This window comes from Micropterus dolomieu, linkage group LG06 (genome assembly GCF_021292245.1).
Source record: "Micropterus dolomieu isolate WLL.071019.BEF.003 ecotype Adirondacks linkage group LG06, ASM2129224v1, whole genome shotgun sequence".
Lineage (NCBI taxonomy): Eukaryota > Metazoa > Chordata > Actinopteri > Centrarchiformes > Centrarchidae > Micropterus > Micropterus dolomieu.
Window position 1 is genome coordinate 28,479,875 of NC_060155.1, and position 26,687 is coordinate 28,506,561.

A 26,687-nucleotide genomic window follows, 5' to 3' on the forward strand; every position below is an offset into this window, starting at 1 on the left:
TCGAGGAGGACCCACCCACATTTTTTTTGCTTGTAATGCGCAGGTCAGAAATTTGGGTCGGCGGTCTACAGTTTGAGTTCCACGGTCCAATTTCCAACATGGCTGCTGTCAAACTAGTAACTAAAGTTGTGAGATAAATTTAGTGGAGTAAAAAGTAGATTTATATATAGCATATTTCCCTCTGAGATGCAGTATAAGTATAATTACAAGTACCTCAAAATTGTTCTTAAGTGCAGCTCTTAAGTGGACGTACGGTTTAAGCAGGAATCACATGTGAACCGATTGTATCTTGCCTTCAATCGACGCATCTCCAGTCTTGCTCTCGGTGATTAAATAGAGTGGTAATCCATATATGATGTTTCTTGAACCGTCTGATGTCTTTATGGTGATGTTATCGTGTCCCCAGATTTCACTTATTAACTTGGTCAGAACAGTCTTATTAACATGACTGATAGAAATGATGGACAAAAGTACAGAAATAAGATTCCTTACCTAAGACGTTTACTTTGAAAGGACTGCTGTCGTCTTTCTTCCCCAGTTTCTCTTTATCAGCTGTGAAAGAAACAGATGGACGCAGTCAGTCACACACAGTTACAGTTCCTCTAAATAAGTAAGTACAAACAACAAGGTGAAACTCCTTGAACAGATTTGAACCTTTTCATCCAGGCGTCGCTTTTATTTTAATATATATATATATATATATATATATATATATATATATATATATATATTTTGTCTCAATCTTAACTTCCTCGCCTGAACAACATCCTAGCTGCTGTCTGTTTATTGGCTGTGTGTGTGTGTGTGTGTGTGTTATTTACTCTTCAGACTAAAGCAAGTGGAGGATGTCGGAGGATGTTTACTCGACGTCTGAGTCTCGCTCTGTCAGAGTCGAGGCGGCCAATCTGAACTTCACTGTCTGTGTGTGGGGGTGTGTGTGTGTGCGCACGCGTGTGAGAGACAGCGGTGAGTGACGACAAACAAACAAACAAAGAAGGTTAGGTGTATTGTTGTGGTTATTTTCCTGTCGACAAGGCTTCATGTCTTCATGCTGTCTGCAGGAGGAGGAGCTGCTGGGAATGTTAAACAGAGCACGCACACACACACACTGCTACACACACAGTGATACAACTGAAATACACAAAAAGACAAACACACACACACTCATCCATTTTTAATGCTTCATCATTCCTGAGGAAATATTGACAAATCTCTCTCTCTCCTTCTCTCCATCTATCTCTCTCTACCCTTTCTTCTCTCCATGCCTGTTCTGTCCCTCACCCCTCCTCCCCCGCCGTTCCTCTTGGTCCCTTTATCTCCTCCTCCTCTTTCTTTCCTACGTCCTCCCTTTCGCTCCCTCTTATTTTCTCCCTCCCTCTTTCTGTCTTTGAGTTGCCAAAGAAAGCAGAATGGGGAAAACATTGCATGAGAAAGAAAACACAGATTACATAACAATCTGTTGATGTAAGAAACCTATAAACCGTTGTCAATAAACATCATCTAGCTGTCAATCAAACTCTAATGTGGACCAAACAACCGCATCAGCACGCCTCACGATGTCCAGACAGAAAGACGAGGTTGTCTGAATGAATTTTTCCCAAGCACCTCCTTTCCGATGACTCCGACGCTCACGAGTCTTGTCATGTCTCTCAGCCAAGACTATCATCTCCTGACACAGTGTCGTCTGAAAAACGGCACTGATCAGCTGATTATCAGCTGTTCAGAAAGAGATATCATAAGCGAATACATGAGCACCACGTCAGCACAGTTTTTGTATCATTCTCCACATTCTCACACAGTCCACTAATTTCAATATTTCGGTACAGGACACCACAGTTATTTCCAACAGTGGAATAAGTACTTTTACTTAAGTACTGTGCAATTTTACTGTGTTTTTACTTTGCTTTCTACTTCTGTTGCACCACATCACAGAGGGAACTATTCACAGAGGGTACTTCTTACTGCACTACATTTATCTGACAGATGAAGTACTTTTCGGATTAAATTTTTGCATAAATTCACATATGTTGAGACTAGAATTGATCTGGGGATGTTGAATATCTGCAGCAAACTTCATGTAAATCCATCAAACAGCTGTCAAGACAGTTTCCCTCTGGCTAAAACACAGATCACGCTAGTATTCAGCAGCTGATAAAGCATGTGTGGGTGAATATTTAATCCTGGTAAAGCATCAAAAACTACAGATAACTGAACTTAAAACCAATTTTATCATTCTGAAACAATAAAAATCCCTGAACAGTTTGATCCTTCAACTCTATCGTCTGAATTTGGTTTGTGGTGTGTGGTGAATCAAAGTGTTGGCCCGACGGCCTGAGGAGACAGCAGATCAGCAGAGAGGGCAGGTGCTCTTCACCTCAGGGTGCTAGACACCCACATATCCCCCCTCCAGCCACCATCTCCCTAAGCCAATCAGACGCTTGGTCACCAGCCACCCTAAAGCCATAACCACTGACAAGAAATCCATAAATCCTGCAGGGTTACCGTCTCCTGCCAACGCCCAAAGAGAGACAGCGGAGAGCGTGTCTCCTGCATCTCCTGTAAGACGACACATTGTGATTCAAGGTGAGTCTATCAACATAAATCAGACCTTAGAAGATGCACGGAGGATGTTCTGAGTCTGGAGGAGCTCTGGGTGTTGGCACAGACTCTGAAAAACATCACAGCAAACTGTGACTGCAAATGAGGTTTGAAACTAACACCCCCCCTCCTCTGAGAGAAAAAAAATCATTCAGTAGATCAGAAGAAATAACAGGGCTCATCTCAGATGTGTTTTTATCCACCTCGTTAAAGCCACTGTGGATATCAAGATTGAAACATGGTGTTGAATACATGAGAATGTCTGTGCTATTGCTCTTGCAAACACCGATGGAGAATTATAATCACACTACCTGCAAACTGTTTACATGTTTTTGGTCATGTCCCAAGATGGTGCATGGCCAAACATTTCACTAAATTCACTAAAACTATTAGGTAGCGTTGGGTATTGAGAACCAGTTCCAAGTTGGAACAGTTACCAAATTTCCAAGAAACGTGGATTCATTAAGTCCTGTGCATTTGGATTCTGCATCTCGATCCCTAACTCTGCATATTTCATCTCCTGACTGAACTGCAGTGAGCATTTTACAGTCCATAAAAGTGTCTCTTATCTGCCAGCACCTGCTACGCCGACCACCTCATTTGTTACGAATTACATCAACAAAGCATAAAGAAGAGAGTCCTTCTGTTTCCAGTCCTGGACCATGGCGGACCGCAGCAAACGCTCCAAAGTAAGGAGGTTTGGTGCGAGGGAGGAAGCAGCTCCAACATGACGAAGCGTTTACTTCAACATGCCGTGAATCTGAAGGACCGCGCTGAGCTGACGTTCACCTTTTATACTGAAGGGAAACCAATTATGTCTACAAATGAGTCAATATATATTTTTCTTAGAAGCTTAAGCCATCTCCAAAAGCGTTTCAGAGAATTTGGCGGTACATCTAACCGTTCTCACAACCGCAGACCATGTGTAACCACACCAGCCCAGGACTTCCACATCCAGCATCTTCACCTCCAAGATCGTCTGAGACCAGCCACCCGGACAGCTGCAGCAACAATCGGTTTGCATAACCAAAGAATTTCTGCTCAAACTGTCAGGAACCGTCTCAGGGAAGCTCATCTGCATGCTCGTCGTCCTCATTGGGGTCTCAACCTGACTGCAACTTCGCACAGCCATTGAAGAGGAGTGGACCAACACTCCACAGGCCACAATCAACAACCTGATCAACTCTGTGCAAAGGAGATGAGTTGCACTGCGTGAGGTAAATGGTGGTCACATCACATGCTGACTGGTTTGCCCCCCCCTTTTATTGTGGCCAGCCTAAGGCACACCAGTGCAATACCCGAGCAGAGCAGAACCATCTGCCTGCGGTCCAGGCTGGGGCCAGTTGTTTTGTCAGAGGGGCCCATTCAATCTGGGACAAAAGAGACAAAGTTCAAGCTTTCAAAATGTCTTTTTAGTATATAATGTAATGTTTTAGTTAGGTCTGTCAAATGATTCATTTTTTCTTAATCGCTGAATTTCAATAGTTAATCACAATAATTGCATGTTTTATCACATGATTAAAATTCTATTATTATTATTATTATTATTATTATACATCTTATCTGTTTTAAGTCTGTACTAACAATGATAAAAATTATTGCCAGTGTATCTTGATCGGAAATCAAATTAATGCAAAGCAAGTTAGTTTTTGAACTTGACTTTAAGATCTATTTGATTATTTCAAATCAAAAGATGTGCAACGAGACTGAGGTAAAACAATCAATGTAAATGAAATATAGTCTTCCTTAAGCTTGCTTTCAAAAATTCGACAGCAAAAGTGCACGTACAAACTGTACACACATTATTATAAAGTGCTTAACAAACAAAATACTCAACATTATTTTTGAATTCAGTTGAAACCAATGAGACAGCACTTGCTTAGGAGTTTCAGTTTGACTGCTTTCTCCGTTTCATACAGGCTATGTATGCGTGCAACAATTGTCTAACATCAACCTGATTAGCTGTACTAGCTGTATGCTTAGCTTGTTGATGGTAACGTTAGCTTAAGCTCGAGGTGCTTTGATGATATTTTAATTCCATTTCCCACAAGGTGCGTACTGCTTTTGACTTGTCGACGGAGCCGTCTAGGACTGTGTTGTTGTTCATCTCCACGGCTGCAGCAGGAGGTAGGAAGTGTTGCAAAATACTTGATAGTAGGCCATCATCTGTGCATTGTGGAGGGGGATACATATTTTGTTAGGCTGCATGTCCAGCCTGGTAGGACCTGTAGGCTTCTGTTATCGCTTTTGTGTATGAAAAGTGTTGTTTAAATGCAATGCATTATTAAACTGTTATGATGATAATTTACCCTTTAAGGATGGGGACAATTTGCAGAAACATCCAAAGGCTATCGATGCAATGGAAACATGGATTACAAGGACAAGATATTGTCTACAATGCTGCATTCAGTTAAATGTACATTTCTTCGCAAGGAAGATATATTACTGTGATCACTGTAGACCAGTGCTATTCAATTACAGATTCAATTGGGCCAGATTTTAAAACCAGGGCACAGAGATAGGTCGGACATTTTCTCACAAGTTGGAATCATTGGTTCATTATTGGTTCAGTTCTTTATCGATGCTCTTATCAGTCCTATTTATTACTAAATAATTGAATATATTATATATTAATGTAACATTTTTTATTAACTAAATGTTGTTTCTAGAGCAGCAACAGGATTTACAACAGCAAAGTCACTAATATCTCACTGGAAACAAATCTAGCATGTCCTCCTCCTTCTGCTGCAGCTGGTAGAGAGGAGGGCTGGTCTGTCTCAGCCACCAGCTGAGTATAATGTGCCACGCTTTAATGTAAGTGGCAAACTGAGCTAAACTGAGCTTTCACTTTAGCTTGTTTGCAACAAAAAGCTATTAACCAAACTAACACTGTGCCTGTGTAAAACCAAAACACAGCTGCAGTGGATGAGAGACTGAGCAGATTAAAACACTGTGTTTTGCGTTTATGCATATTAAACAGGTGTGTTGGTGAAGTATTGGCTTTTTACTCGCTACGTTTTTATTGGTAGGCCTAGTTACACTAACATGCGTAGTGGTCGTCAATGTCAGTAATGTCCGCTGATCAGCTGGCTGACTTCGATCCGTGCGCGTGCACACAGAGGGGCGGAGAGGCTGCAGGTCGGAGAGTTATGTTGAGCCGTGATTGGCGCTGATATGTGCAGCGCATGTCAAACTCAACAAAGATGAGAAGGAAGCTACATCTCACTCTTTGGCAGGGGGGCCACAGGGGGGTCCAAGGTCTGTGTTACAGGGGCACTGGCCCCAGTTGGGTCCCCCCCAAAACCGCCACAGTCAACGTGACAAAGACTAAGGAGCTGGTTGTGGATCTAAGGAGAGCAGTGACCCCTGTTTCCATCCAGGGGGTCCCTGTGGACATTGTGGAGGATTACAAATATCTGGGAGCGCACTTGGACAATCAACTGGACTGGGCCAAGAACACTCAAGTCCCCTACAGGAAGGGCCAAAGCCGTCTCTATTTTCTGAGGAGGCTGAGGTCCTTCAACATCTGCAGGACGATGCTGAGGATGTTTTATGAGTCTGTGGTGGCCAGTGCTGTCCTGTTTGCTGTTGCATGCTGGGGCAGCAGGTTGAGGGTAGCGGACGCTAACAGACTCAACAAACTGGTCCGCAAGGCCAGTGATGTTGTGGGGGTGGAGCTGGACTCTGTCGGTGGTGTCAGAGAGGAGGATGCTGTCTAAGCTACATGTCATCGAGGACAATGTCTCCCACTCACTCTTTGACGTGCTGCTCAAACACAGGAGCACTTTCAGTGCAAGACTCATTCCCCCAAAATGCACCACAGAGCGCCACAGGAAGTCATTTCTGCCTGTGGCCATCAAGCTTCATAACTCCTCCCTCTAAGTGTCTGACACACGGACACTTAGTTAGTTTTAAATTGGACACTATTATCTGTTTTGTGCAATAACACCTTAAATACTTAATGTGAAATACTCTGCTGCTACTATTTATTCATTATTACTGTTCACCATAACAATTTCTTTAACTATGTAAATATTGTACATATACACACACCTTTATATTTTCTTTATTTTATATTTTTACTCTGATATTTATTTACTTCTTTATATACCAATATCTTTATTTATATTCATTTTGCCTTTTGTGCAATGTGCGCAACTGTGACACAGAATTTCCCCCCGGGGATCAATAAAGCATTTCTGGTTCTGATTCCCATGCTGTCCGATCAGCATCTTGATATGCCACACCTGTGAGGTGGATGGATTATCTCGGCAAAGGAGAAGTGCTCACTAACACAGATTTTGACAGATTTGTGAACAATATTTGAGAGAAATAGGCCTTTTGTGTACATAGAGAAAGTCTTAGATCTTTGAGATCAGCTCATGATGAATTGCAAAAACAAAAGTGTTGCGTTTATGATTTTGTTCTGTGTTTGAACCAGCAGTCAGTCTTGGCTTGGCTGAAATAATTCCTCTGCTTTAGATTAAAACAGGACATGTAACGAGGTGTGGATTAATGCCTCATGGAATCAAAACTCAGCTCCCATGGAAACAAAATGCATGCTTGGTTTGTGGGTTAATTGAAAACATTGGTGATTAGACACATTTATTTGTCTGACACTGTTTCAATAATGAGGCTGATTTATGACCGGGATGAAGCGGTCACAGTTGTGCAGTCAGCAGCGTTCACCGAGAGTGAAACAACATCAATCCCGCATTTCACTACATCAGCAAGTTAATGCGGAATAATGATCTCAGTCTACAGCACTTAAAAGACGTTAGAGGTGGAAAAATTACACAGTGAGGAGTAATATCTGTGATGCAAGAAGGAAGGAAGACAGACGAGAATAAAGAGAAAGAAACCTGGGACAGAAGGAGGTAAATAAGGAAGAAAAGGGAGTAAAAAGGAAAGAAAGAAGGAAACTGGGGAAGAAAGAGGGAAAGAAGGAAGAAAAGGGAGGAAATAGGAAGGTAAGAAGGAAAGAAACTAGGAAAGAAGGAAAGACACAAGGAAGAAAAGGGAAGAAAAAAGCAAAGAAAGAAGGAAACTGGGGATGAAGCAAAGAAACAAGGAAGAAATGGGACGAAATACGGTAGTAAAAAAGAAGGACACTTGGAAAGAAGGAAGGAAACAAGGAAACTGGGGGTGAAGGAAGTTAGACATGAAGGAACAATGAAGGAACAAAGGAGGAAAGGAAAATAAGGAGAAACATAAGACAAATAAAAAGAAACGGCAAAAAGATGGATGACCAAATGACAAAGAAAGAAGAGTTGAGGTGAAAAGGAGGGAGGAAGGACCACTGGAAGCAAAGAAATAAAGACTTTAGGACAGAAAAAAGCACAGTAGGAAACAAGAAAAGGAAAACAGGAAGGGATGAATCAAAATAGAAAAGTAGAAACACAAAGACTGAAGAAAAGAAATAAGGAGGATGCAAGAAGATAAAGAAGGAAGAAGGAAAACAAATAAGAAAGGAATGATTGACATGGAAACAAAGAACGAAATAAGGAAGAAATAATGTCCCATGCAAAAACTAAATGTAAAAACGCCTTCAGATAAATGTAGGGCAGAAAACAAAGTACCACTTTTCTCTCTGAAATGTGGAAATACTCTAATAAAGAACCAAAACCTTTAAACTCGTCTCATTTTTAGAAACTGAATCAGAGGAGTCTCTTCTTTCATCTGAGGATCAGTGAGTGTCCGTCTGAACTGAAGAATCACTCAGCCTCTCGGGGCCTTATAAAATGCTTTTCATTTACGGGGCAGTTTGTTGGTGAGCGAAGGGCCTCTTTCATAATTCACAGAGGTTACGGCAGCCATTTTCCGAAGCTCGACAAGCCTGGATGACGGGATTTTCCAATTTAGATTCAATAAAACAGTGATAGAGGCTTCAGCGGGCAGATTTATCCGTCGGTACACAAACTGGGAGGCTGATATCTGCTCTCATACACAATCCAGACGGGGTTGAAGGTCGACGCTGCGGGCGGTTATTGCTGAAAGTAAATCCAAAATAATAAAAAAAATACAGTCAGCCTGCATGAGGGAGGCAAACTCCAACTCCAAACCCTCCAAAAGACTACAAGAATAGAAAAACAGGTGAAATAAATGGGAACAACCGGACGACTAAAACTGAGACCATGTCACACTGAATGCCTCATTTTTCAGCCTGTTATAGAAGCGGTCGCTGCTCACCGTGAACCTGATTTTAAATCCAACACACCTTGTTGGCTGTTGGCATCAGAGGTTCCTGCCGGCCGCCACAAAGCTGCACGTGGTGCTTTAAAACCTCCGCTCCTGTCCAATCGCTCATGCACGTCAGTAAACAGCGTGAACACAGAGGGCTGAACAGACTGGGCGTAGAGACACATGGAGAAAGACGGCAATACTTTAAAGGAAAGGTCCCGTGATGTATATTTTTCTTCAGTAAACAAATCTCCAACAGTGAATGTATCTCCAAACAAGTCCTGTGTGTGCCTCACAGCTTGATGTCTCTTCTTCCTCAGAGCCATAGAAACCATTAAAACCATTAAAACCATCAGTAAACCTGACACATTGTTGGTTTGGGTCTGTTTTGGGGATTTATTGATAATAAGAAAAGCTTGCGTATATTGGTGTTGTGTGTGGTGGATTGGTGCATCTATGTTCTTACTCCGTGCTGTTCATCATCACATGGTATCCATACGATTTGCACACACATGCCCTGTTTACGGTTGTATCAAATTCATGCTGCATCCAAACACACAGTCTTACGATACCTGGCATCTGTACCTGACATGAAAAAGACTTTTATCAGGAGCATGTCGACAGGAGCGGTTACTACAGCGGTTGCTACACCTCCACACACTGACAGATACAACACGCTCCGTTTCTACAGCCGCTCACTGAGATATGAAAACCAACTCCTGCGGTGGTTTGAGTCGACAGTCTCAAAGGAATATTTCCCACAGAATTTCACATTTGAAAGTTGAGCTAATGAATAATGTCTCAATTGACTGTTCACCTCCGTGTCGGAAAGGGAAGCCAGTGCTTAAGTTTCTAAAAACCTGCATTCTCTATAACAGCCAACAGGGGGCGACTCCACGGGTTGCTAAGATGAGTGTTATTGTATAGATTTCAGTAAGAAAAGGAGGCTACTTCTCATCTGATTTATTACCTCAGTAAACACTTTCCTGATGAGTTTATGGTCTCAGTCGCTAGTTTCAAGTCTTCTTCAACACAGCATGGTGTTCATTTAGTAAATTATGGTCCCATTTACAGGAACATAGACCAGAAAGCAGGGGATGATTTAAGGCCTGACTACCACGGTGGGGCGAGTTCAATCTCAAAACGTTTTCCACCGGTTTGCAACGTTTTCTGATTGAACGACATGTTTCCTTGCAACGTTACGCAACGTTCTGCATCGGGCTTCGAAGTATGTTTTCTCCCGTTTGGTGGGCGTGTTGTCTTACGTGTCAGAAAGGCAAGAAAATGTAGTGCGCTCGCGAACACAGCAGGGTGTTCGAGGCACCACCGTTTCCGTTGTCAGCGCTGAATTCGCCCCAGGATAGAGGTATTTTCACTTCATGACAGTAAACTGTAACATTTTGGTCACCAAAAAATGTCTTGTTAAGCGCTTAGTTGCACTAAAAGACACTCTAAGGAGTCGGCTGGTAATTTTTTCCAGTAAGAATATTTTGTTGTAAGCCAGTTTTTCACTAGCCAAAATTAGCATCCCAAATAAAATCATAGTTAACGTGAATTACGGATGCACCTTGCTAACCAGGGTAGCTAGCTCTACCCTCTCAACAGATTATGGTCACTTCCGGTTCCAAAAAAACAAGATGGCAAACTCGAGGCTTCAAAATGAGAAGTGATGTCACTGTTCTTGTTCACAATCTTTTGCTCTAACATACATCTGTATAACTAGATTACTACCCACAGTGCTAACCTAACATTACTTCCAAGGGCAAATGTTAGCATATCATTAGCTAAGTACACTATTTTACTGAATTACAAGTTAGCCCAGTCCAGGACTTGAGCATCCACGGTGTTGGAGTCAGTCCTGGAATATACTACATCAGAGTTTAGGCTAACGTTAGCAACTCTGCCTTGCTGTTTACACTCCAGCAGTTCCAGCCCACGTTACCAGAAACAGTGCTACATGTCTCGAAAGGTTAAAAATGAGACGCAGTTTTTGGAAATGTGATCAATAATGCATAAATCTAACGACATGTCTTGCTTGTCCAGGTCCAGTGTTTGCAGCTGAGCAGATAAATGTTTCATTTGGGAGAATCAAATTGCTGATCTTAACGATATATGATGTAGAACTGGGGTATACAATTACAAATTCAACTGGGCCGGATTTTAAAACCAGGACACATACTGTAGATTGGTCGGACATTTTCTCAGGAGTTGGGATCATAAGGATTTTATTGACATACTTGGTAATTCTTATTGGTTCAGTTCTTTATAGATGCTCTTATCAGTGCTATTTATTACTGAATAATTGCATATATTATTTAAAAAAAAATGTTATTTCTAGAGCAGCAACATGATTTACAACAGCAAAGTCACTAATATCTCACTGGAAACAAATTTAAAATATCAGTAAAATCAACATCATCAACATACTGAGTGAAGTTTAGAAATAATGAACCACTAAGTCCCTCCTGTCCTCCCTCGGCAGCTGCTGGTAGAGAGGAGGGCTGGTCTCTCTCCACCAGCTGAGTTTATAATTTACTAAGCTAAACAGTTACTAAAGACAGACAGATAAGCTATTATCCAAACTAGCGCCGTGCCTGAGTAAAACCAAAACACAGCTGCGGTGTGTGAGAGACTGCGCACATTAAAATGTCACGTTTTCTGTGTTTATGCTTATTAAACAGGTGTGTTGGCAAAGTATTGGCTTTTTACTCGCTACGTTTTTATTGCACCAGGTACTAACACTAACGAGCGTAGTTTTCGTCAAGGCCGAAAATGTCCACTGATCAGCTGGGTGACGTGTGTGTGTGTGGAGGCGCTCTGCAGAGAGGCTGCAGGTCGGACAGATTTGTTGAGCCTCGATTGGCGGTGATCGGTACAGCGCATGTGAAACTCAACAAAGACGAGAAGGAAACGATATAGCTCACTCTTTAGCTATTTCCATACACTATACATGTAGTTTACTTTTGTTGTCATATAGCCTATATTACATTATGTGCTGGGCCACACGGAGGCTGCTTTGGGGCCGCCAATTGAATAGGGCTGATGTAGCATGTCCATATTGCCAAAAGTTTTAACAACTACCCATTATTTGTATGTGTGATCTAAGCAGCTTAGAATTAGCTCAAGCAGACAACACAGCTGGCTTTTAGAGGTTCTAAACATCCAGAAAATAGGCATCTAATTGAGACCTGCCTTTATTTGTAAAAGTGTGGCTGCACCGGGCCAGTAAAAGGGACAGGCGTCTAATTAGGACTAGGCTGTTAATTGAAATTTTAAGGTATAATATTATTAATCTACATCATTATTATTGGTATTAAAAAGCCTTTAATTTATCTTTGTGAAGCCAGCAGAAACCCTGCATTCACACCAGCATGGGGAGAAATCCAAAGCTTGACAGACCTGCTATGTTTTCCGACTGCTAAGCTACGACAATCAGTTTGGAGGAGGGTTTTAGTGTGAGGAGGCAGTTTAAATATATTACAACATCATTCTGTGATTTAGGATGATTAGCTTTAACACAACAAGCTCGCCCAGAGCAGCTTTAATCTGCACACAGACATCTTCACCGTCATCCAGAGTGGTGAGTAAAGCCTCTCCAGCCTTCACAGCCGATATAAAGAGTTTCCTTAGGCTCAGTCTTACCGGGGCATCTGCCCAGGTGTTTGACGTCGATCTGCTCCTGCTTCATACACGACGCCTCTCGGACCAGACAGGGGTTGTTGTAGGAGTTCCCGTCAGTGGCACACACCGGGTTTTCATTGTGGCCGCTGCAGTCGATGTTACATATGCACCTGAGGAGAGGAGTCATGCGTCAGGACTGTTTCTCACAGGATAATAAATGTTCAGTCTGCAGTCTGGAGCCCGAACATGTTTCTGCCACAGCAGCTCTCATCAGCACAGAATCATTAGCGGAAGCACATTTAGAGACTTCTAAATGGAGACACTGTTCATTAGTTTACCACAGACTGGGTGTCTGCTCATAAAGAGATGCATTTAATACATTTATATACCTAACGTCCTACACGTAAAACATGTTTTAACCTGTGGATTATATTTAGATTGGGGCTTGCACATCCATTTCCACTGTATTTGTCATTTGTCTGACTAACCTGTGCATATGAATAAAAATTAAAAAGTCAGCTGCCTTCTCTTCACAGTCGAAGGTAGTTAAGGTTATCTCTAGAGGAGCATGAAGTGCATTAGGGAGGTGAACAGCATTAAACTTTGAACTGATGATGTTGATGAAGAAATTAACCGATTGAATTAAAGATAAAGTTGGATAATAAAAAGATCTAGGTTGCAAATTCTTATTCGTCTTTTCAATGACACGGACCTAGTAATGCTAGATTAAAAAAACAAAAACAAGTCCTTACTTGTCAGGAGCGGGTTTGGGGGCTTGGTGTCTCAGATTTTAGGTGGATGAAGTCTTTTCAGTTTTTCAAAGGCATTTGAAAGGGACATGTTCACTTAAGGAAGGTACTTTTTGGAAACTGTTTGTCCAGTACTAAGAAAAAACTGTCCATTTTGAACACATTCATATGGAGTCAGGTCCAAATGGGAATTATTTTGTCTTTTCGGGAGTCACTTGTCTAAGTGGACTCAAACTTCCCGTCTGCTGGGATCAGGAGCCTTTTCATTAAAACTACAGAGTCGTGACCTTTTCCACATCCATTTTGTATTTGTGGACAACCACTGACCTGAATGTGGTGGTCTTGGATTCATGTTAAGTCCCCCAAAATCAAGCACAATGCAATAGGTATCCAGGTGGGTTATTCTGTGGTCCTGACACTTTCTAATAGTGGCTGAAAGACCTTTTCAAGTAAAAGTCAAAACAGTATTTTTTTAAACTGACACTTCTCCCCTGCCCAAATGGAAACCCCGAAGAGTTGCTTTTTGTACAGAACCCGGATTGAGGATGGTGTCGGGTCGTCTGTCTTTACAGCTTCTGAGAAAGTTGCTCAGACTGGAGAGAATTTCTTTCTGAACTGCAGCAGCTTCTCAGTAAAGGCCTTCAAGCGGCTGAGAATCTCACTGGAGGAATGAGGACGGCCTTTATTATTAGTGACTTCATATCACGTCCTGGCAGTCGAACACTCACCAGACGTCCTCCGAGTCTTCATCACACTCGGCTCCGTATTTACACGTGCTGCACTTGGTGAACTTCTTCCCAACGTCAGAGGCCGACCCCTCATCATCTGTAACACATGACATCAACAAAGAACAGCTAAATATTATTTGTAATTGTAGAAATGTAAAGCAGCTGTCATCACGAGGGCTGAACTTGGACTGAGAAAAATAAAAAGTACTTAAATGAATTCAATGTGCTTCTTTCCAAAACACATTGTGTGCATAATTGACGCCATTAAACCCCTTATTTATCCCTTTAGGGGTTTATTAAGAGACACATGTTGCACGCAACTAAAGAAAAAAAAGTAATATAATACCCTCAATGAAATGAACCCTGTTACTGTCCCTTACTGTGAATTTATTCTGTTGTTCTCAACAAGCAGGGATGTTTGATTTACTTTCTTTCACCAAATAAACTGAAGTAAACCAACATTATGATTAATTGGGGAAGAGACATTTGAGGGAAACATTATTATATCATAATAAACTAGAACCGAAAGGAACTTGTATTCAATTTCGCTGCATATGATTATGAGCAGATTTGAGTTTTATCCTGGGGTTCAGATGTTTCTCCAGAGACAGAACATTATTCACCTGTGACACTTTGCATCTGGCTTCTACCTCTAACGACTCTTTTTCTTTAATTTGACCTTGGTGTCTTGGCTGCACTCTTTCTGATGAACTTTTTCATCCTTGAAAAACATAATCAGCTTTTATTTGTATTATTTTTGCACTTCTTTCCAGAAGAAGAAGCCACTTGATTTCATTTTCCAAAACAACCTCCAACTCCGATCAGTTTCTGTTCCGGTGAGCGCCGTCGGTGCCGTTAACGCTGATGACACCGTTTGTACCATCAACACACGACACGGCTCGCACACTTTCTTATCAGGCACAGCTGCGTGTGTGAAGAGACTCCTGAAGCTTATCGGCCAAATGGAAACAGAGCCACACATTATCATTTTATGGTATTATTATTATCATTACAGGGGATGCGTTTAATGCCATCTCGCATGACAGCGTCCATTTGCCAGCAGAGAGCGAGCTCAGAGCAGACGAGGCGGTAACAACCCGAACATCAAATATCAAAGAGCCAGAGGGATTATTCATGGCTGCCTTTCATCAAGGGAGCTATTTTCATGATTCATCAAGTGTAATTTTGTAATGTAATAGAGGAAAAGCTCAGTACTACGGAGGAGAATGAAATTAATCCCCAGCAAAGGACAGGAAATGTAACGACCATCCTGCAAGCTGCAAAAACTTCTAGCTGGAGTCATTAAAAGCCTGCGTTCAGACTTCAAATCTTAAAAGAGCTCATTAAATCAGGCAGCATGGTCCATCACTGCAAAAAGGTAAACACAATAACAACACATTACCTGGAACAACCGCAAGTGGAGGAAATACATTATATATTTTTTTAATCATTTTTAAATATTTATTAAAAATGTACTTGACAGTAAGCTAAGTATTAGCAGTAAAATAAGAAGTCAACAGTACAAATGTAGGAAACTACAGAAAACAGAGTGAGGAAAACATGAAAGAAGCTAAAAAGAAGAGAAAAACAAGAGAAAGTGGAAAAGAAAGACACCAACAGTAGTTTGACAAACAAATTAAACTTAAAGATTACGTAATTCATAATTCTCACCTAATTTGAGGCCATGTCTCGTAGAGCGGCTCACTAGAGTGTAGCTAGTAGTAGTTAATAGACACTGACAGGGACTTTTGTACTGCACAATGAACGCTTTTACTTTACATTTTGCTGTCAATACATACCTTTACTTACGTATTGTTTGAATGCAAGACTTTTACCTGTAGTGGAGTATTTTCCCAGTGTGGTGGGGACATAAGGACTCGATATGATACACTTGGGTCACAAGACTCAACAATGCACAAGAACAAGACGAGAAGATTTTTAACACTAGGCTATTTGAAGAAACATGAAATGCGGGTAAGTGGGTCCTCTCCCAGAAAATTGGAGCATGAAACACTTAATTTCCTGCATTTTGGAGACATTTTCTGCACCAATTTATGGTGGAAATGTCTTTATTTATATAAAGGGAAACAAAAATTTCAGCTGGGAGGAAGCAATTTATAAAAGTATAACAGAATATAATGCAGTCTTCAGCAAAATGCACATCTGTTTCTTCAACATTTAAATTGATTTAAATTTATTTTTGTGCTGATAAACCTTTCTCAAAGCATTTTCATTTGTTAGAGAAATTCTCTTGGTCCAAGCGGTTTTTCAGAACATTTTTAACAAATTCAACAAGTGATGAGGGACAAAATCAACCATATCACGGGGACATGTCCCCAGCGTCCCCGGTGTAAAATGGAAACCTATTAGTACTTTTACTCAAGTAAAGGATCTGAATACTTCCTCCACTGAGATATGAACTGAGAGAGGAGCAGATTTCTTCTCACTTACAGTAAAGTGAATGTGACTTTAAGAGCGACAACATGATTGAAATGACTCGAGAGGATGGATTCTGACGTGTGTGTGTGTGTGTGTGTGCCTGCTGGCTGACAGATTGGCCTGCTGTGTGTAGACGTATTGAACACGGAGAGCTCAGCCGGGGCTCGGAGGCTGCCGATCGATCGACGAGGATCTGCAGCAGAGAGCTTCTTTGTTTCTGTTGGACTCTGCTGACAGCAGGATGCAGCTGCTGCTGCTTCGGCAACACAGACTCTGCCCACAACTACACACACTATAACAACATCACTGATCTGGGCTCTGTCTAAATGATATGGACCTAGTAATGTTAGATTAAAAAAAACAAAAACAAGTCCTTACTTGTCAGGAGCAGGTTTGGGGGCTTGGTGTCTCAGATTTTAGGTGGATGAAGCAAAATAAAGGAAAGGAAACGTAGAACAATTTAAATTTTCACCTCATGAAGGCGCTAAAAGAAAAGTTGAGTTGAGATATTTCACTCTGGACCGACTGAACTGACCGACACGATAAGAAATTTCTTGCATGAGGCTCAAAGTCAATCTGAAAAGTTTGCATCTCTCTGCTTTTATCCTGAAGAGAAATAACTTTCACCAGAGTAGAAAATCTTCCACCGGTGATTACTCTCATATTGTGAACCCTGTCGGTCTTTAAAGTCAACACCCTCCTCTCTCACTCCATATGACTTGACCCTCAGCAGGGAAAAACCTGTTTCAGATGATGTCCAAACACCAGAAAACTAAGAAGCAGACTGAGAGCAGGTTTTTATTCTGCTGTGAGATCTCATCACTTACTGTGTGAGCACACAACACACACTCAGTTTTTTCAAACCTTGTTGTACATTATATTTGAAAACAACGTAATTACGAAGCAAACCAAGCTAAGTTATGATCTGAGAAAAGTCCTGTTTAAGGTAATACACATTGATTCAATATGCACAGTCTTATTTTATTATAATTAATTAAGTAATCATTTAGCTATTTATGTGTGTGTGTGTGTGTCCCTACCAGAGCTTAAACCTTCACACTGAGATAAACCAATCCGACAATGAAAATGAGTTACGTCTCAAAGTGCAATAGAAAACTGCTTTTCCAAAAATATAAAAGACAAATTTTGCACAAAAGACAAACTATTGTGAAAAAGATGCATCATTGTGTGTCTCACGGTCCAGGGCCATTTGGAAAGTGGTTTGTGCTGCAGATTTTACATAATGATTTCAAATCACAGACGTGCAGAGCTTTTGTCCGCTTTTAAACCTGTAAGAAACTTGCGTCACATGATCCCTTTTTCTCAGTGGAAACACTGTATAGGTGGGTGTTTTTCAGCTGACAGGTGTGCACATGCTTGGACAGTAAAAGACAAACAGAGAAGATTACTGAAGAGGTGGTTTAATAATTTATCCCTGTGGCTCGACCAGTCCATCGCCTGCAGGGGAACCACCAGCTCGTCGACTCAGCTGAAGCTCGCCCCTCCCGCCCGCCGATGGTGGAGATACCGTCCCTCAGGGGGCCACCTCCAATTAAAACCCTCGAGCAGCCATATTAAACAACAAACACTGTGGTCGGCGCTCACAGATGGTCGCAAAATGTCTCTGTTGCCAAATTTGGCAGCCGCAAGGCTTTCAGCTCGACTCCAACGAAGACAGAAAATATCAACCCGTCCATCAGGGAGGAGTCAATGCAGAGGCTGAAAACCTCCACACAACCTTTATTAGAGGAGTTAATATTCAACGAGGGAGGCAGAGATACAATAAGACACACAAAGGAAGAATAAAAGATCCTCAAACGCCTCATTCAGCCATGTTCAGACCTCAGCAGTGATGGCTTCTTCACAATACAAGCAGTTACTGTTTGTGGAAGGCAGATAAAGATTCAGCAGTAATTGATTTGTGTTTGACTTTCACTCAGAGAAAACATGAAGCAGGAAATTAAATCTTTAAATAGCCCAAAGAAGAAGAAAAAAACCCTCAACGCTCACCGTCTCCGTCTCCTGAGCCGGAACCAGGATCTGTGAAAACACAAGAGACACAACGACTGTCAGATTTCTCTTCAGGAACTATCATTAAATGCTCAGATAGTAATTACAGGTGTTCTGCTTTGCCCTGTGGAATCTTGTAATGTTGGCCTAAAGAAGTTTTATGTATTTTTGTAGGAGGACTGTTGATGATGTCATCTGCAGCATCTTTAGCTTTGTTTTCTTGGATTGTTTTCGCTCCTCAGTTTGAACCAAAGGAAAAAAGGGAGTTTACCTGCACTATGACTGTTAAGCTCTCAGCATCACAACACAACCTCCTCTGCGGGTGTGTGCACCTCATACGAAACTATTGTCTACACGCTCGCAAGAGTCTGTGCAGGAGTTTTCCACGCTCTCCGACACTAAAGAGGCCGCTGTAGGCGTAAGAACACTGGCGGGCTGCTGGAGAACAAAAAGCGTGAAAAGCCGAGTGTCGCCTCTGACAGCACTTGTCTGTTGTTTTATAAATGCGTTGGTCACCTGGTAAATTTTATGGAAGGAGGCTAAAAAAGGACGCGATTAGGTCATATGGACGCATGGTCAAGAGCCATCGTTGTCAGTTTGTAACGCACTGGGGATCCCTTTAGCGTCAACGTTGTGGGGGAAGCCCTGTAGTGCCAGTTTTTGACGGTGAAGGTATGATATTTAACGGAAAAGACTTAGTAAGAAGGTAGTTGGGGTGGACGGAGGGCCAGAACCACGATTTTGAATCAGGAGAACGGGAACCGTGTCCTGTGTGAAGCAAAAAGTCAACATTAAATATTTTAAATTTTAATCTAAGTTAGGCAAGTTATGTTAATTCTTGGGTTAAAATAACTCACGTGTTTACTGATGTACGTAGTTATTTTAACCCAAACCATGATCTTTTCCTAACCTTAACCAACTAGTTTTGTTCTGTTGACTTTAATAATGCGCCCTTTCAAAATGGCGATGTTTGTTTTTATTTTGAAAATCTAACCAGATCTTGCATATTTATTGTTGCTAACTTCACTGGAAGTTGCATATTTGTTGTTGCTAAGCGTTGCTAACTTGATCGCAGAGCCCTAAATGTCAATAAATGACGCAAAAGGGCTACCCAGGGCGTTAAAAAGTGACAACAAAGGGCCCTGACCAAGCGTCAATATGTGACAAGTTGGGAGTGAGAATGTGTTGATGAGGTCGGAGGTACTACAGACCAGTGGGCCAGTCATCAACAAGTAACCGGTGAGTGCCAGTGCACCGCGTGGTTTGCACTTGCTTGCAAATGTTTGTGGAGCTGCCCATGAGAAAGCGTACAACGGGTCTTGCAGCCAATAATCAGTCATTATCGATCTTGAGTTTGTGTGCGCAGTACAGAGCTGGAGTCAGGATGTGGTTAGCATAGCTTAGCATAAAACAGAGGAGAGCACCTTTAAAGCTCACTGATTCACATTATCGTGTATGTATGTTGTTCAACTATTCCTTTAAAGTTAACATCTTCCCGAACAGTGCAGATATCACCAGTCTCAGTAATCACACATCGATCGATCATGTGACACACATGTATGATAATGTCACGATTGATAAAGAAACACTTTTAATGTGTTGCAGCAGCCTTAAATAAACATCCTGGAAGCTCGTCAGTGTCTCAGCTCTGCAGCTCCAACGGGAAATGCACTCTGACAGTATAAATCTTGGCGAGGCAACCTTGAATTAAGAAATGGACGCTGTGTTTGGAGTTTCTGGCACGACGATGCTGCATTAGGAAATGGACACTGGCTGCTTTGTTCAATTAAATCACCTTAAGCTGCTGCACTTCTTTACAAAGTCATGATGAGATTGTTTTTCATGGCAAAGGAGGCAGAAATGGTCAGAGAGTGAGCGGAGATATTAATGGTTCTGTCAGCGTGTTATTGACTAAACGTTAAGCGCTCGGTTTCAAACTGCAGGAGGAACCTCTTAAATTGAAAAAGAAAAACCTCTCCCTGGGTGTGGCTTATGTTCATTCACTAATGAGAAAATTGTTTTAAGGTTAATGTTTAATTGAAAAGATTCAAAATCTCCTGAAACGAGCAGGTGGAGGATCAGGGACTGCCCATTGGACCAAAAGCCCATTTGTCTGACAGCCTGTTATCCCGAAAACAAACGGCCATTGCTCCGAAAACACTCACATGGGAGAAGTTTTTCCTCAGGCCTTTCTGGTAGTCAACACGGTGTGAAACGTTCGCAGTTTGGTGAGGTTTTGGAAAAGATCATGGTTTGGGTTAAAATAATAAGTCAACGCTGACTTTCGGTACGTAAGCAGTGGTCTCCGGTCCTGTGTCAGCACCATGGACTGTCACTGAACCAACAACTGCAGGGACCGTGTGTATTTTGGAGCTATGGCCATTTGATTTCAGGATGAAAGGCTGTCGGACAAATAGGCTTTGGCTCCAATGGGACACTTCTTTGGGCTATTGGGATTTCGAAGTAATGGGCCATAGGAACAATGGCATGGCACCGAAAGATCCCTATGAGGAAAATGAACACAATCAGCCTCATCCAGTTTCTTACTCTCAGTCTGTATTTATGTTTTGTCTGTGTTCTCAGTGGTTCTGGGTGGACAGGGATGGATTGTGTACTCTCACCAACTATTCACAATTAAACAATACAAGAATCTGAATCTTGATGATTGTTGTTGTAGATCACCACCAGTGACAAATCTGTCGCTTCTTGTGATAAGATAATACGGTATTATGAAGATATATTGATCCCCTCGAGGGAAATCTAGTAAAACAGCAGCATAGAAACAGACCTGAGACGTAGCAACAGGATACAGAGAGGTAGAAAAACACATTTAAATAAATAACAAATAAACCAAAGTAGATAAGAGAGAAATTAGGGAATTGGTCGGTAGGTAGAGAGGAAGTAAGGAAGATATACTGTAGGTAGGAAGGCGGGGAGGTCGGCGAAGTAGGACACAAGGCTGGTAGGAAGGAATGATGGTAGGAACAAGAAAGAAAGGTAGATGGGTTGGTAGGAAAAGTAGAGAGGAAGGTACGAAGTTAGGTTTAAAGGTAGGAAGGAAAAGGAAGGGAGAAAGGTGGCTGTAGGAAGGGATTAAGGACTGTAATATGTAGAAAGGAAGTAAATAAGGAAGAAAAGTAAGTGTAGAGCAAGTAAAAGAAGTAGTAAGGTAGAAGGATGGAAAGAAAGGTGGGCATGTAGAAAGGAAAGACATAAGGAAGAAAGGTGGTATGATGTGAGCAGGGCAGGTATGAAGATAAGAAGCAAGGTCAGAAGGTAGGTATTAAATGAAGGAACGTAGGTGAAGATAGGAAGGTATGGTAATTTAAAAAGTAAGTAGGGAAGAAGCAAGGACAGAGAAGGTAGAATCTATTGAAACTAAATTTTCAGGTGCTTTAAATTGAATCTTTCGTCCAGCTGATGAAAACCAACTGTAACTGAGCTGAGCGGTAGATCTGAAGAGACAACCTCTGTCTGATCAGTAAACTTCAAAAAGAGTTCATAGATTAAAAAACTGCTCAAACATGGAGAACAGAAATCTCTCTGGACTAAAACAGAAGAGAACCTGGAAAAACAGCTGCAGCACCGTCTTTGTCATATTTTCATCACCGCTACACAGGTGGAAGTATTATTCCAAATATCTTCACGGGAGAATTTTTAACCAGAAAACTGCAGAAAGCTTTTGTGACAAACTGCTCATTAACCACGTTCACTCTGCTGCAGCTCAACAAATCATCTAATCCTCCTGTGGATAAAAACAGCGTCAATAAAACCTGCGGAGGAAATTAAACATGGCTGCCTCTGCGTTTAATGAAGCGGGCCGAAGCTTTGCCTGCAGCTACCTGCTTCCTCTGCTGCGGTCCGCGTGTGGAAATCTGCTGTTTTTAAACTCAAACGCTTTTCTGATATCTGAAAGATAATAAAGAGTAAAATGAGCCCTGACCAGATAATGCAAAAGTCTACCTGTCCTTTGTTTCCAGCTCTTTGTGCCTATTTTTAACCTTGTCAGTCTTGACAGTGATGAACAGAGAGGCAGCCGTGACAATTTAATTTATTACAAGAAAATACGTCTTCAAATCATTTCCCAAAAGGAAACACAAAGGTCACTTGTAACCCAATTCCACGTCCAATTTTCTGGTCGGAAACAGAAAGCCTCTCAAGAATATTTTTCAGAAAAATACAAACTTAACAGAGAAACAAGGACACAGCATCCACAGTGCTGCCATTTGTTGACAATAGCGAGATGAAATTGTCAATCCAAATTTAAGAACCGCTTTCATTTGAAGGGTCATTTCCCACAAATTACAAAAAGTTAACTTTGTTCCACTTCAGAAGTCTTGACCTTTGGGATAACTTCAAATGCTGAAACAAAAATACCTGCATGGCTAAATACAATTAGAGGAGAAATACGTGAACGATTTAACAAAACAATCCCAAATCAAGGTCCATTTTCTAGCTTTTTGAGGAGCATCCAATGTATGAAGCCAAAGTGTTGCACAAAATAAAGATTTGACCTGATGATGCCTCTAGATGAAAAGTCTGAGAATCACCACAGTTATTACAATTCGTGGCACTAGAGGAGTCAGAAGAGCAACAAAGTCAATTGGATTCATCTTCTGGGGATCATGAATGTCTGAACCACATTTCACAGCAAAGGGCTGGTGAGATATTTTGGTCTGGAACAAAGCGGTGGACAGACGGACCGTCAGTAGAGCCGAGCTGCTAGCGTGGCTAAAAAAGAGCAGAGATTGTTCACCGGATGAAACAAGATTTCCATTTGTGGAAAGGAGGCCATTCAGAGGGAGCAGGAGTCCGCCTCGGACTACGTTCAGTGAAAAGTTTTTGAATATACAATATCTGCACATGAAAATGACGGTGTGGTTAACGTTAAGTAAAATATTGTTTATGGAAAATAAACTATGGTTATGGTTTGGCTACTGAAAAACTATACGATATTTTAGAACCAGTTACCTGAATACATGGCAGAGTAATCAGGAGGGGAAACAAGCTGATTGTAACTAAGTAAACACACTGATTAGTACTGAACATTGGCATCAGGTGTAACATGTCAGGTGCAGAATCATCTTCATTCTTGGGGATTTCAGGCCGGATGTTCTGGATGTCTTTTGGGACCGTCGACAAGCTTGTTCCGGCTCCAGCAGTGATTCTCTAGTTGACATATAATCTGGTCCCTCATGTTCACATAAACATGAAATAAAATCAATAACACTAACAACTCCACTTCTGACATGTCCCACCACCACTCGCCTACCGAACAGCACACTGTAATGGTGCCAGTAGACGCAGAAGGAAAAATCTTGTACCACAGGTTATAAACAGTTCAGGTTATAGGAGGCCCAAGGTTAAAGAGGAAAGCAGCTTTTAGTGTCACATCCTCTTCTTATAATCCATCTCTGTGAAATCTGCTCTCTGCTGCAGGCGTCACTCTCATCCTTTCTGTCTTTTCTCCTCCTTCAACAGGTCAGTAAAGTCAAAAAGCTAACAACACAAGTTTTAAAGAGTAATAACTTCAGCCTGAGGCTGGTGTGGTGGTTTAGACCTTCAGCTCTGGAGGTAAACCGACTGCTGAGCTGTGACCCCAGCGAGGAGTCTTCCTATCTCCCATAACCTCACAGTCTGCTCTCTTGAAAGAAGCGAAAATCACAGCATTTCCTCCTGCTTTCCTGCTCGGGGAAATAAACTCAGCTGAGTATTTGCTCCGCGGCCTCGGCTCACAGCCGCCGAACGCTCCAATTACAGGAAGCATAAATCTCGGGGAGAGGAAATTGCAGAAGGACAAGAGGGAGGCGAGGGAAGTGGAGGGCATATCGCAGTGCCGGCTCTCCGGTGGAACTGGTAATAAGAGTGGAGCACCAGGCGAAGCCTCCTGGGAAATCAGGCCACTGCCCCTGCAGATGGAGTTGACCGCCAACACCACCACCGCTGTTGTGGTGTTACTATAAGTTTCCTCAAGACATTTCTCAAGAGTGGGATGTGAACATAAACCCTGACTGGCCTGCAGAGACGTCTGAATCCAGAGGGTCTGCTCTGTGTTTGATGAGAAAACTGCTAACCCGTTAGCGCTTCATTTCTGCCTTAGCATGGGCCTGATTTATGGCTGGCGATCATCCAGCTGTGGAACATTAAACCCATAGATTTTAGGAATAAAACCTGCCTCATGCCAATATCCCTCACATGCTGTATGTCTGAGTGCTTAGGCGTACACTATATGGCCAAAAGAGTCTGTTTTTCTTGGTTTAGGCGTCTTACACAAAGATATTTTAAACAATAACTGTGTTTGTCTCTGTCCTGTTTCAACATGACAGTGTCCCTGTGCACAAAGCCAACGCCTGGCCTGACTGGTTTTCCCAGTTTGGTGTGGAAGAACTTGACTGCCTTGAGCCCTGACCTCAACCCCATCCACCACCTCTGGGATGGACTGAAACACCGACTGAAGGCCAGGCGTGGCTGCACAATGCTCTGGTGTCTCAATGGGAGCAAATCACTGCAGCTGATTTCTTTAATGTTGCGCACAGGCAGCGCTGTTAAGAAGCTAAACGGGCATCCAGACTAAAAACAGGCCTGTATCAAACAATGCAAGGGGCTGAAATGGTGTTTGGCTTCTCACAAACACAAGACAGGAAATATGATCTAAGAAGTCCAGTCAGAGTAACAGATCCTTGTGTCTGAGGTTCATCAGACACCAAAGCTCTGCACAGAGGTTTAAAACACTAAGAAACAGTGTTTTACAACTCTGGAAAGTTATCACAGCGGCAACTATCTCAGCTTCCATTGCAATGTTCACGATGGAAAGAGTAAAAATACAGCATCCATGTTACAAAAATGTTGCTTGCATATTGACCGGCCTGCTCTGGTTTGCCACAGGAACACAGTCAGTCACGGCCATGTTGCTGTCAATCATTCTCAACTCGGGCTGCTGTCGTGAACCGATCATGATTATTATGCAAAATGTTGAATGATTTTTGGTTCTGTCTGAAATGATTTGGTAAGAGTAGAGTGTCCTCTAGTTTGTATTGAAATATATAAGTAGTTCAAGTCGAGTGAAAAGCAAATGGTACAAAATTAAGCAGCAAACTGCCAAAGTTAAAAACAATCATCACCCAAACAGACATTTTCAGATATAAAATTAACAATTAAATGAAGGAGTTTTGTTCATTAGTTGACTAAAGAGTCAACCGATGACCAGCTGCTCTGTCTTCCTTCAGTAATATACAATTTATACGATAGTACAAATAAAGCTTCTAAGGCTGTTCCAAGGTTTTTACTGTAGAAATTTGTTTTTGCATCAACTTTCAAGGCTTCATTTTTTTTCAGTTTTACTGACCTAAACTTTGTCTTTACCTTCTTTGGTTATTCAGCATGAACAGCTGTTTGTGCCCCACGAGTCCTCTACTTCCCCCTTATTAGATTTGTTCTGACGCTGACTTTGATCCCTTGGTCACTTGTTTGTCTTTGACTAAACAGTTTCAGACCCCTCCTCTCGTCACATCTAACCTCTCATTTCACTCATTAGCCGGCAGAGAACAGCTGCTGTTTTCTGTCTTCAGCAGTGAGTACGATGAAGTAAGTCTGAAACACAGCGAGAACAGATTTCACCTGAGATATTTCCTGATGAAAAATGTCACATTGATGCCTAACATGCTGTCAGACAGATGAACCTGAGGCCCGACTACCTGTTGATGAAGAACTAACTGAACATACTCTCCGTCTGAACTAAATTACATTTTTTCCTCAATTGCTTAAACACTATCAGCAGGCTTTTGAACTAAAATTTCAAAACCATACCTCCATTTTTCAAAAAGCACAGCCATTTCTCTAAACTCTATGTGATCATGTGAACATTGTGAAAGCACAGACATTCAATATGGTTCACTCAATCAGCACAGGTTGAGCTCAATAAGCACACCCAGGTGAAAACACAAACAGTCAAAATCGATCACACACCAATCAGAAGCTTCAATAGATAAATAAAAGTTTTGGAACAACGGATCCAGAAAAATCTGAAGGAAGACATAGAGGACACCAGAGAGGAGGAGGAAGAGCAGTATGGAGAGGAGTAAGAGGTGAAGGAAGAGGAACAGTAGGAGTTGGAGGAGGAGATGGGATAGGAGGAGGAGGAGGAGGAGGAGGAGGAGGAGGAAGAGGAACAGGAGGAGTTGGAGGAGGAGAACAAGAATCTGGCCTGTCCCAGACCAAGGACGGGACGCTGGGGCAGAATAATTTGTTGTTTGGTGTGTTGAGCTGTACAGCACACTAAGGAATGAAAAATGTGCAAATGTTTGTTATTTCTTTTGTTGTGTTCGTCATGTGAAAAGGATTCTGGGGGGGGGGGGGGGGGGGG

General features: G+C 41.9%; 1 protein-coding gene across 1 annotated transcript in view; it reads right to left on the minus strand.

The window, feature by feature from the left end:
* Positions 1 to 26,687, minus strand: part of tmeff1a (transmembrane protein with EGF-like and two follistatin-like domains 1a) — a 103,707-nt gene that overhangs the window by 11,295 nt on the left and 65,725 nt on the right. The window contains exons 4-7 of the mRNA XM_046050875.1: positions 18,326 to 18,355; positions 13,877 to 13,973; positions 12,421 to 12,569; positions 493 to 552 (exon numbers count right to left, since the gene is read on the minus strand). Coding sequence (XP_045906831.1) covers positions 493 to 552; positions 12,421 to 12,569; positions 13,877 to 13,973; positions 18,326 to 18,355 — 336 coding nt within the window. The remainder of the gene's footprint in view (positions 1 to 492; positions 553 to 12,420; positions 12,570 to 13,876; positions 13,974 to 18,325; positions 18,356 to 26,687) is intronic.